The sequence below is a fragment of the Patagioenas fasciata genome, chromosome 8 (genome assembly GCF_037038585.1).
Source record: "Patagioenas fasciata isolate bPatFas1 chromosome 8, bPatFas1.hap1, whole genome shotgun sequence".
NCBI classification, from domain to species: Eukaryota; Metazoa; Chordata; class Aves; order Columbiformes; family Columbidae; genus Patagioenas; species Patagioenas fasciata.
The window spans coordinates 24,486,863-24,503,225 of NC_092527.1; the positions used below are offsets into that span (position 1 = coordinate 24,486,863).

Below are 16,363 nucleotides of genomic sequence, written 5' to 3' on the forward strand. Positions count from 1 at the left end.
AAGCCACTGTGCATCCTTCATAGCTGCTCAGGCTATTGATAACTATAACACAGAAACATGCCATTGCTCTTCCTAGCTAAAGTGTGGGGTTCAGATCTATTTAGTTACTGCCAAGAAGGAAGACTGCAACTTTTCAGTCCAGCCTTTAAACACTGTTTTTCTCCCTGATATTTAGTATGATTTATGAACACAGAATCAGAGTAGGGATTTGAGACTCATGAGTTCATCTTTCTCACGCTGTCTGGTCAGCTGTATTGCTTCTCTCTGCTTCAAACATAACCTGAAGCAGAAGAGGAAACCTGGGGCCAGGGAGGAAGGCGGGCCCACCCAGAGACTGAGCACACCAACAATATGCTCTGCAGGATGCGAGGTAGACATCCCCATCGTGGCCCCCTTGTAAGAGCATTTATTCAAATTCTAAATCCAGAGTAAAGATACTAAAAGACATCTGAAAAATGACATATCTTTAAATACCATAGCAATTTTTCCTGTTAAAAGACTCTTTACAGGAAACAAAGGACTGCTGTAGCTAACATTAATTTATTGCACTGCAAGTTTACAAGACTTACTACACATGGGAGGGATAGCAACTCTTTTCAAAGTGGTGATAAAGTCTCCGATTTCCCCAATGGTAACACTTGGACTTTTCAAGGAAATTTTTTTCCAAGCACATTTTGTATTTTATATTATGATCAGTTACATTTTTTATTGCAAAAGGATTTACTTATATTACAGTTAGATCCAGGACACAACAAAAGAAACAATACAAATTGCCTGAAGCATTTGGATATTTAAACTGTACTGCCTGTGCTTTGTCAAATAAGGTAACAGTATTCAAACAAGTCACAGTTGCTGTCTTGTCTAACATTTTTTTCCAGCTAATGTGTCTGCAGTTACGCCTAAATTCAAAACAGTGTCTTTATGATAAAGTAACAGGCAAATTTGTGCAACTTTGCACATCAAGTAGATGCAGAAATAGCCTTTAGGTCTCTTTTTTTATTTACACAGGAAGAAGAAGAAGTCACTGTATAGGATGAGTTTCTAGAGGGAAAATGGTCATGGTACTTCTTCAAAATCTGACTTGCTTTTGAAGTAAAAAAAAACCTGGGGCAGTTCAGTACATAGCTTTTGTCAGCCACCAAGCATAGCACTATTCAAAGCAAAAACCTTATCAGATGACAGGTGGGTCTGTAGAATCTGCTGCTATTAACTTATATGCAGATTTTGTTATTTGCTGGCAAATTTGCAGGTGTGAATTTATGTAGGCCATTAAGAAATTGCAAATGCATTTTCTTGCAATGCAAATATATACAGATACACATACTGGAGTTCTGGAACAGCAAATGAGTTACAGGCTACTGTTCCTTAATGTGCAATTAAGGTAGTTTAAAGTTTAGCTACATATCTGCCTTCTCCTTTTGGGACAGAATACGTTTATTCAGAAGGGGAGCTCAATCTGATGGGGATGTAGTCTTTATGGTCTTCCATTCATGGACTTATACGTCAACTACAGCAACTTTGTAGTGTTTTCAGAAGGCCCAGCTGAAATTTGAACGGTTGTAGTTTGTCCCTTTAGAGATAGTGAATACAATATATCAAATAGGATTTATGAAAAGGCTGCTGTTAAATCTTGGTAATAACAACAAGGGAAAGCCTTGCCCTAATGTTGCCGAGAAATGTCTCTTCCTCTAGTCACGCAACATCTTCCTCCTAAGTTAAGGTGAACCTTTTCCTCTTCCCCCATGTTTTATCAAATGCATCTGTTTTTTTCCTGGGCTTGTGTGGTCATTGTTAGCATAAAATCAAGTTAGTGATCACCATTATAGTATGGAATACACCAGAAAACAGTTTTTTGGAGTGGGACAAAAGGAAATCAGAAAGATGGTTCTCCCTCTGCCTTCCTATCAGAAAACTCAAAACAGTGAATGGTCTCTGAACGACACGCAGCACTTCCAAACCACCATTTACAGTTGGGTAAGCCCTCAAACCCCTATGCAAGGTACTGCACATCTCTTTAGAAGAGCAATAGGAGTTTCAAATGGTTTACAGTCCAAGAGAATGGACTACATGTAGGAGGACAAACAGAAAATTAGGTAGCCCAATTATAATCCCAGAGACATGGACAATCAAGTGAGATGGTCACAACAGTCTGTCTTCTTGGGAAATATATGTGTCAGAGTTTCCCATAGAACATAATCTGAGCTCTATTAAATCTTAGTCACATGTGACATTTTCTAATGGTAAAAATGTTGCAAGATACAGGAATGCGAGATCACCCCCCCCCGCCCCCAAATGAACAAAAGCCTTTTTTTCAGGGAAGGTATTCTAAAATACTTGCCAAAAATTCACGTGCAGTGCTTTCATGAAACAAACGAGTAGTTTTTTTTTAAATAATAAATATGAGCTTCCCATCACAACTAAACAGAAGATTTCATCAGTCCTGAAAGAAGTTCCATATCCACTGAGTTAGCTCTACACCTCACATCCCTGTAGGACACTCCATAACTAATTATCTTTCCAGTAAGGAGGAGATTCAGACCTCATTGTCAGTCTGGGGGACACTGGACTCCTAATCCATTGCAATGATTGTTAGCAGAAGAAAAAAAAATCATGAATTATCATAAGTGAGATCATCTAATCTGATGTCATCAAAAAATGTCAGCATGCATAAATAATCTCACTGAGGAGAGCAGAGAGGGTTTTGACCAGTGATCCAGCAGTCAGAGCATTTGGATTCTAGTACTAGGCTGTACAACTGTTATGACATTTACATTCACCCATTTGCCCAGAGCTTTGTAGACTGCTCCTCTTCCTGACACAGAGAGTACAGTTTTGTGAAAAACCTGCAGCTATTTTCCCTCCTATATGATTTTGAACAGTCATTCAGTCAGCACTTTTTCTGAGATATAACAGGGAGCTGGTACAACTTATAGTCATGCAGTCTTCCTTCTAGGGGAAAAAACAAACAAACAACAAAAAACCCCACCCATAGGCAGGGGAATTGCTTTAGCTGAGAATTTAAGCTATTCTACACTCAACAGTCTATGGCCACCGATACAGAGGTAACAGAGCTGTTTACATTAATTAGGATGTTCAGACTACTCTGTTCCTACACCTAAGAGCACAAATACAGGCTGGGTGGAGAATGGATTAAGAGAAGCCCTGAGGAGAAGGACGTGGAGATGCTGGTTGATAAGAAGCTTAACATGAGCTGGCAAAGTGTGCTTGCAGCCCAGAAAGCCAACCGTAACCTGGGCTGCATCAAAAGGAGCATGGCCAGCAAGTCAAGGGAGGTGATTCTGCCCCTCTGCTCTGGTGAGACCCCACCTGCAGTACTGTGTGCAGCTCTGGGGCCCCCAGAATAAGAAGGACATGGACCTGCTGGAGCAAGTCCAGAGGAGGGCCACAAAGATGATCAGAGGGCTGGAGAACCTCTCCTATGAAAACAGGCTGAGAGATGGGATTTTTCAGCCTGGAGAAGGCTCCAGGAAGACCTTATTGTGGCCTTTCAGTACCTAAAGGAGATCTATAAGAAAGATGGAGAGGGACTTTTTAAAAGGGCATGTAGTGATAAGACAAGGGGTAATGGCTTTAAACTGAAAGAAAGTAGGTTTAGTTTAGATATAAGGAAGAAATTCTTCACCATAAGGGCGGTGAGGGACTGGAACAGGCTGCCTGGAAAAGTTTTGGATGCCTCATCCCTGGAAGTGTTCAAGGCCAGGTTGAATGGGGCCTTGAGCAACCTGGTTTAGTGAAAGGTGTGCATACCTGTGGGAGGGGGGTTGGAACCAGATGATCTTTAAGATCCTCTGCAACCCAAACCATTCTATGATTCTATGATACTTAGAGTAAGTAGATGCATTCTGCTTCCCAGCTCAGATATGCACTTTCTAAAGCATTTGAACATGCCTCAGGAAGTCTACGGGACAGGAACACTAATGGCAACGCTAGAGGTATGAGTTCCTGGTAACTGTGGACACAGAGTCAGAATAAGACCAGCTACATACAGCATTAATAGCAGCTTTTTTCCTGGGATAATCAGACAATCCCCACAATGCTACTACAGACCATACAAGCACATGGCCACTTTATTCTAAGGCCTAAACTCTTCTAAAGTGCATTTCTATCCTCTCATTGTACTTTACTGCATTTAACTTTCTATTGAAAAACCACACATCCCAGAATAAGATGACAACAGGGAGGCAATCTCACAAGCCATACAGTGCTTGTGAGGGGTGCCAAGCCAGATGTGATTTGCTGGAAGGTATTTTTATAATGCTGTTTTATAACTAAAGTGTTTCATTGAAAGGTAATTATCCTGTGAGATAAGGCAGGATATCTGTGCACTGAAGTCTAAGGCAGAGCTACATTTACTTCAAGAAGTCCCAGCATTTTATGCCACATATTCAATTTTTGTTATGTCTTTTATTTTTTCTTCAGTGATTTCATCAAAATCTTCTGGTGATCCTACTTTCAAGAAAAAACATGAAGCCTGGAAGTTTTTTGAAGGTAAAGACACATCATCTAACTGCTACTGGTTGCATACAAGATGTACTGTAGCACTGAACTGAAGTATACAACTAAAGTACTCCAGTCAGGTCCAGTTTTACTAGTTCCTATGCAAACTCGTGGCTTGCCTGAGAAAGCATCCTACAGAGTACAAGGGGTACTGAAGAAAATATCCAGTTCCATGTTCCCATATGTTTGTTATGGTCAATGGGAAAAAAAGCTATGCTTGGCTAATCATGCAATGCAAATAACCCCCTTATCCAGGAAGGTGCTGACTGTGTCTGAAGAGGTACCAAGCACTCTGCACTCCAAGTAGCCTTAGAAGCTGCTCGCCAGATGTGCTCTGTACTGCAAGAGCAGCCTATAGATCCTTTGAGTTTCAAGGCAAGCAGCATCTTCTGTGTGGGTTAGTGAAAAACTGTTCTAGGAGACTGAAATCCAGAATTTGCAGGCAGTTGGGATTCCCTCCTCCTACCCCAATCCGAAGCATCAGCGCAGAACTAGTAGGGAATTCATAGCCACCCTGCTGTGCTGCGTGCCAGGCAGGAGTGCTCCCTCGCAGGCTGGCCTTGATTCTGTGGGGACACTTACAGTTTAAACCACAATTTACAAACTATTGTTGCACTGTGTAAGGGAAACAAACCACAGAATTGCAGGTCAAGGTGTCTAGTTCCAGCCACGTCATTTTCTACAAGAACACTTGACCTCTAAGGCTTAGTTTCCTCTCTGTGAAGCAGAAAAGAACTCAATATACCTCCCTAGGGACACTTCAAGATATTAATGGGTAGAGCATCCTTGAAGTATCCTATTTAAAGTTCTAGTAAAGGCAGAAATAAGTCATTAAATTTTCTTCTTCTTCTGAACAAAATAGTCCATCTTGATCTGCCATGATACAGTCGCAGTCAGCTGCAGTGGGAATGTGAAACAGCACCTGAATAAAAGCTGTAAATGGAGACTGAGGCAGTAGATTGAGAAATAATAAAAGAAATATCCAAAAATCACAAGCCAGTGCTACCACCAGAAGCAGCAATCAGACTTTCTTCTTCCTCAGCTACTCAGTACTCCTTGCACCACCTTTTTTTTTTTTTAAACCAGTACGTCTGTTTGATGTACTTCCAACTGAAGTTCTTTTATTTTTTGATGGTCCCACTACAAAAAAGAAACAAGAAAAGCGAAAAAACCCCTAACCAGCCATCTCCTCCCCCCTGAAAGGAAGGCCCCTTAACTACACCTATTTGCATTTATGGAGACTTCGACCAGTTTTAAGACTGAGCAGGGTACTGTACGGAAATTTCAAAAGGGTTAAATTACTTCCAAACTGTTACCCTACGTCTTTTGGGTGATATTCTGTTTAGATCTTGTAGACATAACTTTTTTCTATCCTGTAAGCACTAAATACGCAGCTGTAACACTGACCATCATCTGTGCTTGGCTTTCAGATCTGTACGTGTATGCAGTCTTTGTGTGTTCAATAGGGATCATCAGTGTCCTCCTTTTTACACTTGTCATTCTCTGCCAGTCACTCCTGAACAAAAGGAGATCCACAGGTGAGTGAAATGTTATTCTTGCTGACTGCAAGGCCCTTACCGAAGAAGGAGAGTTCAGAAAATGCTGGGAATATAAACATCTCAGTACCTTGACTTTAATAAAAACAAAATAATATATTGGTAGAAAAGACCATCAAAACTAGAACAAGGGCACTTTGCTCCCTTTGAATAGCTATTTCATTTTAAATTTGCTTTGGACTGCTCAAAATTTTTCAGCTTTGCATAAACATAAATTGAAGGTTGTTAGAACTTCTTTCAAAGAAAACCAAGCACTGTTTCATTAAATTGCATTCTGATCAGATCTGGTTAAAATTTTTCAGGAGTGACATTGCTACAGAAAAGTTCAGAGGGCTTTCAGAGCAGTCATCTTCTGATCTGTTTTCTTTTGCCTTTCTGACTAGCTGTCAATTTCTTGGGAAATTAGGTGTTATTAGCACTCTCTTCTTTGTAGCATTCTTCGAAACTAAACCATCACTTTGTCATTCAGACGTGCATTTTCCTAGTAATCTTTCAGGATCAAGGATTACTGTTTTGTTCTTCTCTTCTTTAGGGAGAGTTTCCCAGAGAGGCTAAACCTGCACAAAAGCAGACCTATTTAATCTTTGATTAAGGGCTATTCAGATCTGTGGAGTAGCCAGTGAGGCTCTACTTTCATGTCTGTTTAAGAGTAGTTTATTTGAGACCTCACACAAGTTGTGAGGATGAGATACCAGTGTGCTCAGCAGCCGTAGAGTTAGAGGACAGTGTAAGGGCCACCTCTGAACAGAAGCTTTCAAGAAGAGCTATGTTAGTAATTTGTCCTGTTAATGACAGGAGAGAATCGTTATTTTGCTGCCTCTTCAGCTCTACACATATACCATGAAGGAATGGGTGACTCAGATACACCAGGGAGAAGACATGTAAGCCAAAAATACATGTATACAGAAGTCCTTGCCTGACCACAAACACATTTCAGGCTGTGGCTTCACCTTCCAACAGTGTTCTCAGTGAAGTAACTCTGATTCGAACTGAGACGAACAACTCTGCTTGCCAAGAGGAAGACGCAAGATCAATGTTATTCTTCCTGCCCTGTTAAATGATGACAAAAGTTTTGTGCCAAAGTAGTACCCACACGTAAGTATGTTGGTCATGGTGACTCACCCTGAAGCCACAAGCACTAGACACATCTATGTATCCTGTTTTTTCTTGAGCAGGCATTGGGATAGATTTTGCTTTTGTTTTTAGCAATTTATGTTGGTATAAGCATACAAGCAGCTTGGAGAAAAGGTCTCTTTACATTGAACAAATACTAGTTAAATATAGAAATAATATAGAATACAATAGAGAATAAGCATATACGACAGAGAAAAAGTAATTACTTCTGAGCTGCTAAATCCTTTCTTCACTACCATAATATCTGAATAATTACAGGTTTTGCCAAATTTTTATGCAGATTTTGAATATTATGCAGTAAGCACTAGCAGCATTAAACTTTTGGATTCATGGAAATAGAACAGAGTAAAGCTTTGCATACAGGCAGTCAGTGTACAAGGGTAAGATTTTCAGGCAAGTCTTTCAGGGAGGGCCACGTGATCAGAGTACTTTCCAGAGCCACATTAATTGTCTCAGCACCCAGTCAAGCATCAGGAAATTAAAATTTCTGTACCAGCCCCATCTTGTTTTTTCTCCCCACAGTCTCTGGGCCATGGCAGCAGGCTCAGACCTGAACCTCTGCCCAGAGGAGCAGCAGTTCCCTGGAAGGTGCTGTTTCCACTCAGTCATATGACCATAAAGCACAAAGAGCTCCCTCAACACTCCTCTAGCCCCTCTAGAGACACCTTCCAGGGGCTAAGGTCTGACCACAAGATACCCACTCTGTCAGCCAACAGCACTGCTCTCTCAGACTGTTAGAATAAAGCATTGCTCTTCAAAAATCATTCTTACCTCCTGTCCATCCTTGGCACTCTGTACCTCCATCCTGGGCTGGACTAGGCAGATGTTAGTATTCCCATGAAAAGCACCTGCAACGAGATCATGAAGTCCATCCTTCCTTGAGGACACGATTAAAGACAGGGACAGCAAAGCATTCGTCCTTCTGCATAACCGCAAGCTTCCAACCAGACTCTAGGCACAGCTTCCTTGACTTTCAGTGAGGTGGTTGCCACAACATCTTCCTCAGAGGTCCCTCAAGTGAACCCTGGCTCTGCTCTTCCCCTTAAAACCAAGTCAGTGGCCCAGAACAACCAAAACTATCACCTCACCTTGCTGGAAAAATTTCCACCAGGGCTTCTCCCTGAATCTCTCCAGTCACCCTACTACAGGAACACCAACAGCTTCCTCCACTCTCCCACAGCTCCAGCTTCCTCCTTCAGTTCCTCAGCCTTAGCACCACAAGTAGGATCATCTGATCTGATCTGATCTGATCTACCCCACCCCACCCATCAACAACCCAACCCCACCCAAAGAGTGGAGGCAGACACCCAAGTAAGTGTGTGAAGAGGAAGGGGAAAACTCTGCCCAGCCCTGTACAAGAACAGCCCAGCCTAGGACAAATTGCAGCTCATACCTGAATGAAAAGTTGGGATTTTCTGTAGATGAAGATGGGGATGATCCCTCTGGGGTGTCTGTCTGTGAAACCTGAGCTGATCATGGTTCACCTCAGGCCTCTGACATGAGAAGGGTAATACTGAACCCAATTCCTCACCAAAGGAGCTCCCTTGATTTGATTTGATTGGCACTGCAGCTGGGGCTGGCCCATAGCACAGGGCAGCTATGGGATGCTGTGGGAAGCAGCAATGGTTGAAACCGGCAAATCTTCAGTGGTTTTGATAGAAGTCTATGTCCATTTGTTGCAGGAGTGGTTGCTCTTCCCAGTCTGTGGTTCGAAAGCTTATTAACTGTAGGGCAAACCAGAATAATACATAGCTAGAGATGCTCAAAAGCATGCCAGCTATGTACATGAGCATCCCCTTACTCCTGAAGGGTCAGGCCCACTGTTCTGCACATCAAAAAAAGGCCAGACAGGTAGATGGAACCACTGCCTTGGCTGACTTAGACATAGAATCATAGAACATCCTGAGTTGGAATAGACCCACAAGGATCATCGAGTCCAACTCCTGTCCCTGCATATGACAACCCCACAGTTCACACCATGTCTGAGGGCATTGTCCAGTCTCTTCTTGAACACTGTCAGGCTTGGGGCCGTGACACCTCCCTGGGGAGCCTGTTCCAGTGCTCCAGCACCCTCTGGGTGAAGAACCTTTTCCTAATGTCCAAACTAAACCTCCTCTGGTGCATCTTCCTGCCATTCCCTTGGGTTCTGTCACTGGTCGCCAAAGAGAAGAGGTCAGTGCCTGGCCCTCCTTCTCCCCTTGTGAGGAACCTGTAGATCGCAAGCTGTAGACTGGCTGAAGCTGCAGTCTAGCTTACATTAGGAACAGCAGTGGGTCCTGTGGGTGAATGGTTTATTTCAGGCTTCTGGAAATAAATAGAAGCACCACAAGGGAAATAAAAGTCTTCAAAGTAAAATTACTGGCCTGCTGTGCTTTTCCTTAGCAAGCTGTCTTTTGGCTGGACTGACCACTGGAATGTGTGTTGCCCAGCACTTCCACAGCAGATTTTTGGTGTTGTTTGATACATTCCCCTCTCCCAAGCCTAGCTTTGGCTTTGAGTCAGACAGACTACGTGTTAATGAACAGTGTAATGTATGGTGATGATTAGCAGCTCTCCTGGTGTAATAACCTGGCAACTCCACAGCCTCAGCAGCACAGGTCTATCTGCAGTACCCATCTGTAAATCATAAACTGTGTTGGTGTGAAGCCACTTTTTTTTTTTTTCTTTAACAGTGAAGCACTACCTGGTGAAATGCCCCCAGAACAGGTAGGAGATTACATTTCTCTTTACTATAACCCAAGGCACCAGTTCTGTCTTTGTTTTGCTATGTATGCTGAAGAAGATGAGTAATGTTTTCCAAAATACCTACAGGAGGATAAAGAGTCCTTGGTCCATGAGTCATGAACGTGCCTGCAAGCCAACATCTGCTGTGCGTGATACAGGAGTTCTACCTGGGCTATCTAGCTATAGGTCCTGCAGGTGCTTCAGTGACAAGCCTGTCCTTGAGGCTCTGAATTCCTCTCTGGAGAAGCCTGCTTTCATCCTGTGTGGCTTTCTAGGTTTTCCCAACACTTCACCTGATGGTAATTACTTAAACTATCCATGTACACAAACCACATTATCCAGTGATTCCTGCACCCAGGAACAGAGAATGAGGCTCAAAAGCAGATTTTCTAGGTTTATAGTCTATTCCCAGCTGAAGACTCCAAGTGATGGGAAAAATTCTACTTCTGCTGCAGTCATTAATCACTGTCCATTGAATACCACTGGCTGCTAAAAGTTTTTGATTGTGGGCTGTGACAAAACTGATTTCCATCCCATGATCTTCCTGAGATATAAGTTGTGCTGGAACTTCAGCAAACAAAAAAAATAAATGGTGACAGAAGTATTTTACAAACAAAAAATATTAAAGAGCAATGCCTTATAACAACACACAAGAACAGCTGTTTCCCAGTTTTCAGTGACCAAAACCATGTGTTTCTAGCCTTGTAGTTTAAATCCAGTACCATTTGGTATCACAGATACTATTTCTCTTAGTATCGTTTTTAGATACTATGAGATTCAATGCCAAGCATAGCATATCTTAGATCTTCAACTAGTGCAATTTTTAGTGCATTCTCACGGGATTATCACTGTGTTCAACCTAACCAGTACTTGGATGTAAGTGAAGTCACAACAAAGCAACAGAGTTCAGGAGAGGTCAGTACAAACTGAAATTTTCATGTTATTCATGGAAAGATCTTTGTTCTGTGACCCTGACCAGCTATTGCACCACACCAAAAATTTACAGAGACAGCTCAGCAGTTTTAATTTTTCCATGGATGTTTTCTCTTTCCCCTTTTTTATTAGCTGCTGGGACAAAGCTGGAATTACAACAACAACAACAATAACAACAACAAATGGAGCAGAGCAGTCAGATAAAAAGACTCATAATACACAATATGCCTTTCTGGGCATACATGATGTGGTAGTGATACTACTGCAAACACTAAGTAGGCTGAATAGCAGGGAAAAAAAAGACAAAATTATTTATTCACTGTAAAACAGAATCTCTGAAAGTGGAAGAAATATATGACTATATGGATAAAAATGAAGTTTCTTGTATCTCAGAATGGCAAGTTATGCTAATAAAAGCCCTGATCCCACAAATGCATGTCTAAAGTGCGTTGACTTCAGGGCTTTAAAATTAAACAGCTGTGAGAATGTTACCAGCTTTATAATTTTGGCTGTGTTTCACACTTGGTAGCATTTATTTTCTACCCATTGCTGAAAACACAAACCATTACTTCCTTTGAAATCACTTTTCTTCACCTGTGTATTCCTTGTCTTGCAACTTAGTTCAACACATTTAGACCCAAAACCCAGTGTCTAAATTTCCATTAGGCCAAACTAAAGAACTAATTTGCAGGAGATTCTTGCCAGTCAAAATGACTACACTGTGCAAAACTCAGGCTTGATTAGAGAGGCTCATCTTCAACTCCCTTAGTGATATTTCAAACCCAGAGCAGAATCCAGTTTCAAAATTACATTAATAGTCCAGTCTCTAAGAAACGTCTTGTACCCCCACCGCAGTAATACCTAAGCATCTTACAATTTTTCATGTCTTGGCATCATAATGGTGTTTTTACTTAATTGGAATCTGAAACACAAAGGGCTAAGTGATTTGCCCCAGGTCTTACAAAATGTCTTTGGTAGAAAATGAAATCCAGATTTTCTGAGTAGAGCAAAGCAAATGCTTGGGTTTTGGTTTGCTACTTGACCAATAGAACATTAAGGAAAAAAATGAGTTAACCAAAACCCAGTTCTTTCCCACATTTTTAAAATAAATACCTAAATAAAAAGTACAGTTATTTCGGGTTTTACAAACCACCTAATTCCATTTTCTGGGGTTTTCTTTTCTTTAAATATCCTCCTTCTTATTATCGTCCTTGTTATTAGCTCATTTTGTCTGTTTTCAGATCCAGAAACCCCCAGGAGGTATAGCTTTGAAAACAGGAATTCTTTTTTTCTGTCTTTTATTTATTTGTTTTGGCTTCAACTCTCCAGTCCTTCAGTGACTACTTTTCTGGAGACAAATCATTTGGGATGAAAAAAGTGTTCACCTCAGAAAGCTGTCCATCTCACACCTTGGTTCCATGGTGCAGATCTAATGGTATAGGAGCAAATTTTGCCAGGTTGAGCCAGAGTCAAAAGTACCCAGGCCTCCCTTGGCACCTTCTCACCAGATCCCCTGTTTGGAAAACATCAAAGCAGCTCTCGGTTCACTGGGGTGAATTTTTTGTCATCCCCCTGCTGACAAGAGGGAATAGCTGACCTATGCAATCACAGTAAAAGTCACATATCCTTGACTCTAATAAGGACAGTAAAGCCCAAAATTGCAGCAGTTTGCCAGGTCTTGAGACAGTATGTTCCAGAAATACCACCCACGACCTCCAGGGAAACTGCTGTTCTGGTGCCATGGTTGTTAAACACCTTCCACAGGTTTTAGCCCCAAACTCCTGTCTTTTTATTGCTCTTTAAAAACTCATCAGATCCTTCAAGAAATGCACAATGTGACACTGTTGAAATGGAAGCCAGGAGGCTGGAGGAGGAGCTGGAGTGAGATAAAAAACCAACTTCCCTTTTAGACATTGAACAAGGCAAGCTCACAAAGAGACAGTGTTTGGGAGCCAAGGAGTCCTTTCTGAGCCTCCTTGTTTGGTTTGAGGAGCTCAGTTCTAAGAGAGCAAGTACAGTTATTGTATCTCTCAGAATTAGTTAACCCTGTTTGGCCTTGGCATTTAAAAGAAAATTGTAAACTACGAATACGTTTCTCTGTAGCTTCACTTTTTCAGTGGCAAAGCAAGAGTAATAACTAACGCAATTAATTGACACTAAGCCTTTTCATATATTGTGCGTAAAGTATCTGTATCAGTATGATAGTATTTTTAAGCTATACATCTGCCTTAATGACCCTGGATTATTAAAATGAAACACATTAAATATTCATTCTTGTCCTCATTTTGGTACTCTTTGCTCTTCGCAGTTTGATGTGTTTGGGCACTGGAGCTAGGCAGTGCAGTTTTAAACAATTTAATGGTTTGATTTTAATGTAGAAACAAATGGCTATTGTGGGATAGGTTCACAATAGTGTAGGCATATAATTTTAATAGAAACCTCAGTTTACACAATCGATGTGATTTATTTATAAATCTTGCAAATATTTTACCTTTCAAACACTTTAAAAAAAGTTTGGCTGCAAACATACGTTTTGGACTGAGTACATGGAACCAAACTCAGGAAAATCAGCAAACCAGAGTTTTTTTGTAATCTCCACAAGTGTAAATCCATAGTGATTTTACCAGTGGTAGTGACATTCATTTGGATTAACAACTATGTAAAATTATAATGTCTACTATTTTGTTATTTTGTGTGGGCAATAGCTGAGACATCGTAACTTTCATTAGGACTTTGCCCACTTTGAGTATTTTATTTGATTAATATAACGTTTCACTATGTAAAAGAACCCGGAGAGGAACAATTTGAGACAGTGCAAACACAGAAGCCCTTTAGGACAGGAATCTGTTTATAATGTAATTTGTACTCTTCCATACCTACTAGAGCTTTTCAGCATGGATCTACTGGAGAATGCAAAGCGCTCAAGAGTTTGGGGCACTATTTCTCCATTTTATGCGCACTGACCACACCAGCCTCCTTTATAAAGTTTTTTTTTTTTCAAGTGTGGGTTTGTGAACTGTCTGAAGGCATGCTGCATGTCCTCCTGGCCACGCAGCCAGTCTTAGCCCAGAAATTGCACTGAAGATTTTGCTTTGCCAAGTGCTTCATGAGTGAGCTTATGCAAATCACCTGACCCATCTGTGCCTCTTGCCCTCAAGGACAGAAGGGTACAAGCTCATCCTGGGTGCAGCAGTGGGGTCATACATTTTTTAAGGAACAGCTGCTATGAAATTAGTATTTTTTAAACCCATCACTTTGCATTTTCTGTGCCAGGACAGATCAGAGCATTTCCAACCCCTGTAAGATGTTTTCCATTATATTCCCAGGTCAAAACCCAAGTTTTTGAGCAGGGACTCTCACAAATGCAAGGTGATGTGTTTGCATGAACTCACTGGCACAAACTATCTTTCCCCCCATTGCCTTCAGTTTTTCCTCACCTATGGGTCTCTGCTTTGCAGCTCCGGGGAGACAGTTACCAGTGTAACAAGCATGTCCCCTCTACAGCCCAAGAAGGTAAAGAAAAAGAAAGAGGAGCAGCCACCAGCCATCCCAGCAAAAGGTATGAAAACACAGGTGCAGAGGTATTTCAAATCCTGAGCACAACCACAGAGAGACAGCAGAGCAAGGGATCTCAGGGCTCCTGCACTTCTCTGCTGACTCTGCCTGGGAGGTGACCTGTGCTCGCACCCATCGGTGGAGGCTGCAATGGCCCATGCCTGCTGCTGGGACCAGGCTCTCACCTCCCTGCAGCTTTAGCTGTTGAAAAGCTACTCACCAAGCCCAGGCAAGTGGTCTCAGCTCCCACTAGTCAGAGGAGAGAGAGGAACCTCTGAAGCAATATTCACCCTGCTCAAACAGAAGGTTAAAGTCAGGCAAGATGAAACCATGTTGGGGATAGACTTGACAGAAGACACCACATTGCACTCTTAAAATTGCAGGTGCACTTGAGAACTTGAGCAAGCTGAGCAGATAAAGATCAGCCTCTGGGAAACCTCACTTTTGAAGAGCATTTGCTATTGCTTCCAGGGTCAAGCATGCAAACTCTTGGGCATACTTTCCAAATGCTACTGCCAGTGCTGAGCCACTGGGAGAGAGGAGGGAAAGGAATGGAAAGTTTACTGTGTGTTTGATGACAAGATCTCAAGATGTGTATTTGCCCTGGCTTCTGCACACTAACAGCATGTTTTGCATATCAGATTCTTTAATCTTATGAATTTTTCTAATCCATAAGCCTTATGATTCATTGTAAAATGTGTTACCTGAAATGCAGTTGAAGTCTGGTATAAGCACATGTATTTGCTCCTAATCTGCTATTAATATATAATCTATAAATTCCTAATAAGTATACTAAAAATGCCAGTGAGTTATGATAATATGAAATGATCCCTTAATATTTATTTCCATAGCTCCAATAGCCAACAATTTTCCTAAGCCCAAGCTCTTGAAACCTCAAAGAAAATTAATCCTGGTAAGTAATTTTCTATGACATTATTTTCTCTGCATTCTTCTTTCTCAATACATTTGCTGTAATGTTGCCAGAACTTAAGGTTCAGAAACTATAAATTGCCTTAAAGATCATACAAGTCCTTTTTTTCTAAGTAATACTTTTTCAAGTGATGAATTGTCTTGGCTCTTTTCATTTTGAGCATTAGGTTACACTGGATTATGTTTTCCAGCTTTCTAGCGGTCATCATGTCTACAAATTTAGCCTGTTCTTAAATGAAACCGGCTATTGATTCTCACATGCTCCTGGCAGCTGATGCTTTGGAAAAAAATGCCAGTTACTGACAGAATCACAACCACAGTGGTCACACTGCTTTTGAGACTTTTCAAGTCAGAAATAGGGGACCAGTTTCTGCTGTACAGTGATGTAAGTTCGGAATAACTGAAGCTGCAGGAATGAGATGTATGTAGATAGCTCATACTAAGGAAAAGAAAAACTCACATGGCAATTTCTATTGGATATGAGTTCCTGTATGAAAAAAACTCCTGTGGATATTCTCCAGACAAATCAAATAGATGGAGAGATGTTTCTCTGCTTTAATAACAAAGCCATACCAGGACAAGACATCCAGGCGTAATGGAGTTTTATACCAACTATTTTCAGCTGCCTATATAAAGAGGATGGACTGTTAGGTTCCCTATATATTCAGTAGAAAGAGAGATGAGTTAGAATAGGAACCCGATGCTCCTACTAGTTCGGACTAGATGTTTTGAATTGCCTTTTGGGAATCCTTTCTCCCTTCTCTGGTTATAGAGAGATCCCAGGATGACTAACTCCCTAACTTAGGTAAAGGTGAGTGCCCAAAGTTAGGCTATGTGACTAACCCAAATTCCTCTGTGATGGCTTCACTTTCAGGTAAGGATTAGGACTGGGAATCTTCCCACCAATTGTCAGTAAATATTCCATGCCCTTTTAAATATGGTCAGGGTACAACCAAGGATACCTGGACATAATGCCAGGTGACTTCAGAACAGCTCAGCTTTAGCTTAGGCCA

The 16,363-nt window shown here is 41.3% G+C and overlaps 1 protein-coding gene across 2 annotated transcripts in view; it reads left to right on the top strand.

The window, feature by feature from the left end:
- VSTM4 (V-set and transmembrane domain containing 4) overlaps window positions 1-16,363 on the top strand; it is a 39,114-nt gene that overhangs the window by 9,470 nt on the left and 13,281 nt on the right. Inside the window, exons 3-8 of one of the 2 annotated variants that reach the window (XR_011740302.1) lie at window positions 4,441-4,509; window positions 5,949-6,056; window positions 9,881-9,914; window positions 10,020-10,231; window positions 14,324-14,424; window positions 15,272-15,333. Coding sequence is in view for 1 of the 2 variants with exons in the window: in XM_065843959.2 (XP_065700031.2) it covers window positions 4,441-4,509; window positions 5,949-6,056; window positions 9,881-9,914; window positions 14,324-14,424; window positions 15,272-15,333 (374 nt within the window). In the remaining variant the exon portion in view is untranslated. Of the gene's footprint in view, window positions 1-4,440; window positions 4,510-5,948; window positions 6,057-9,880; window positions 9,915-10,019; window positions 10,232-14,323; window positions 14,425-15,271; window positions 15,334-16,363 lie in introns of those variants that run through there. The other variant, XM_065843959.2, reaches the window with a different exon arrangement.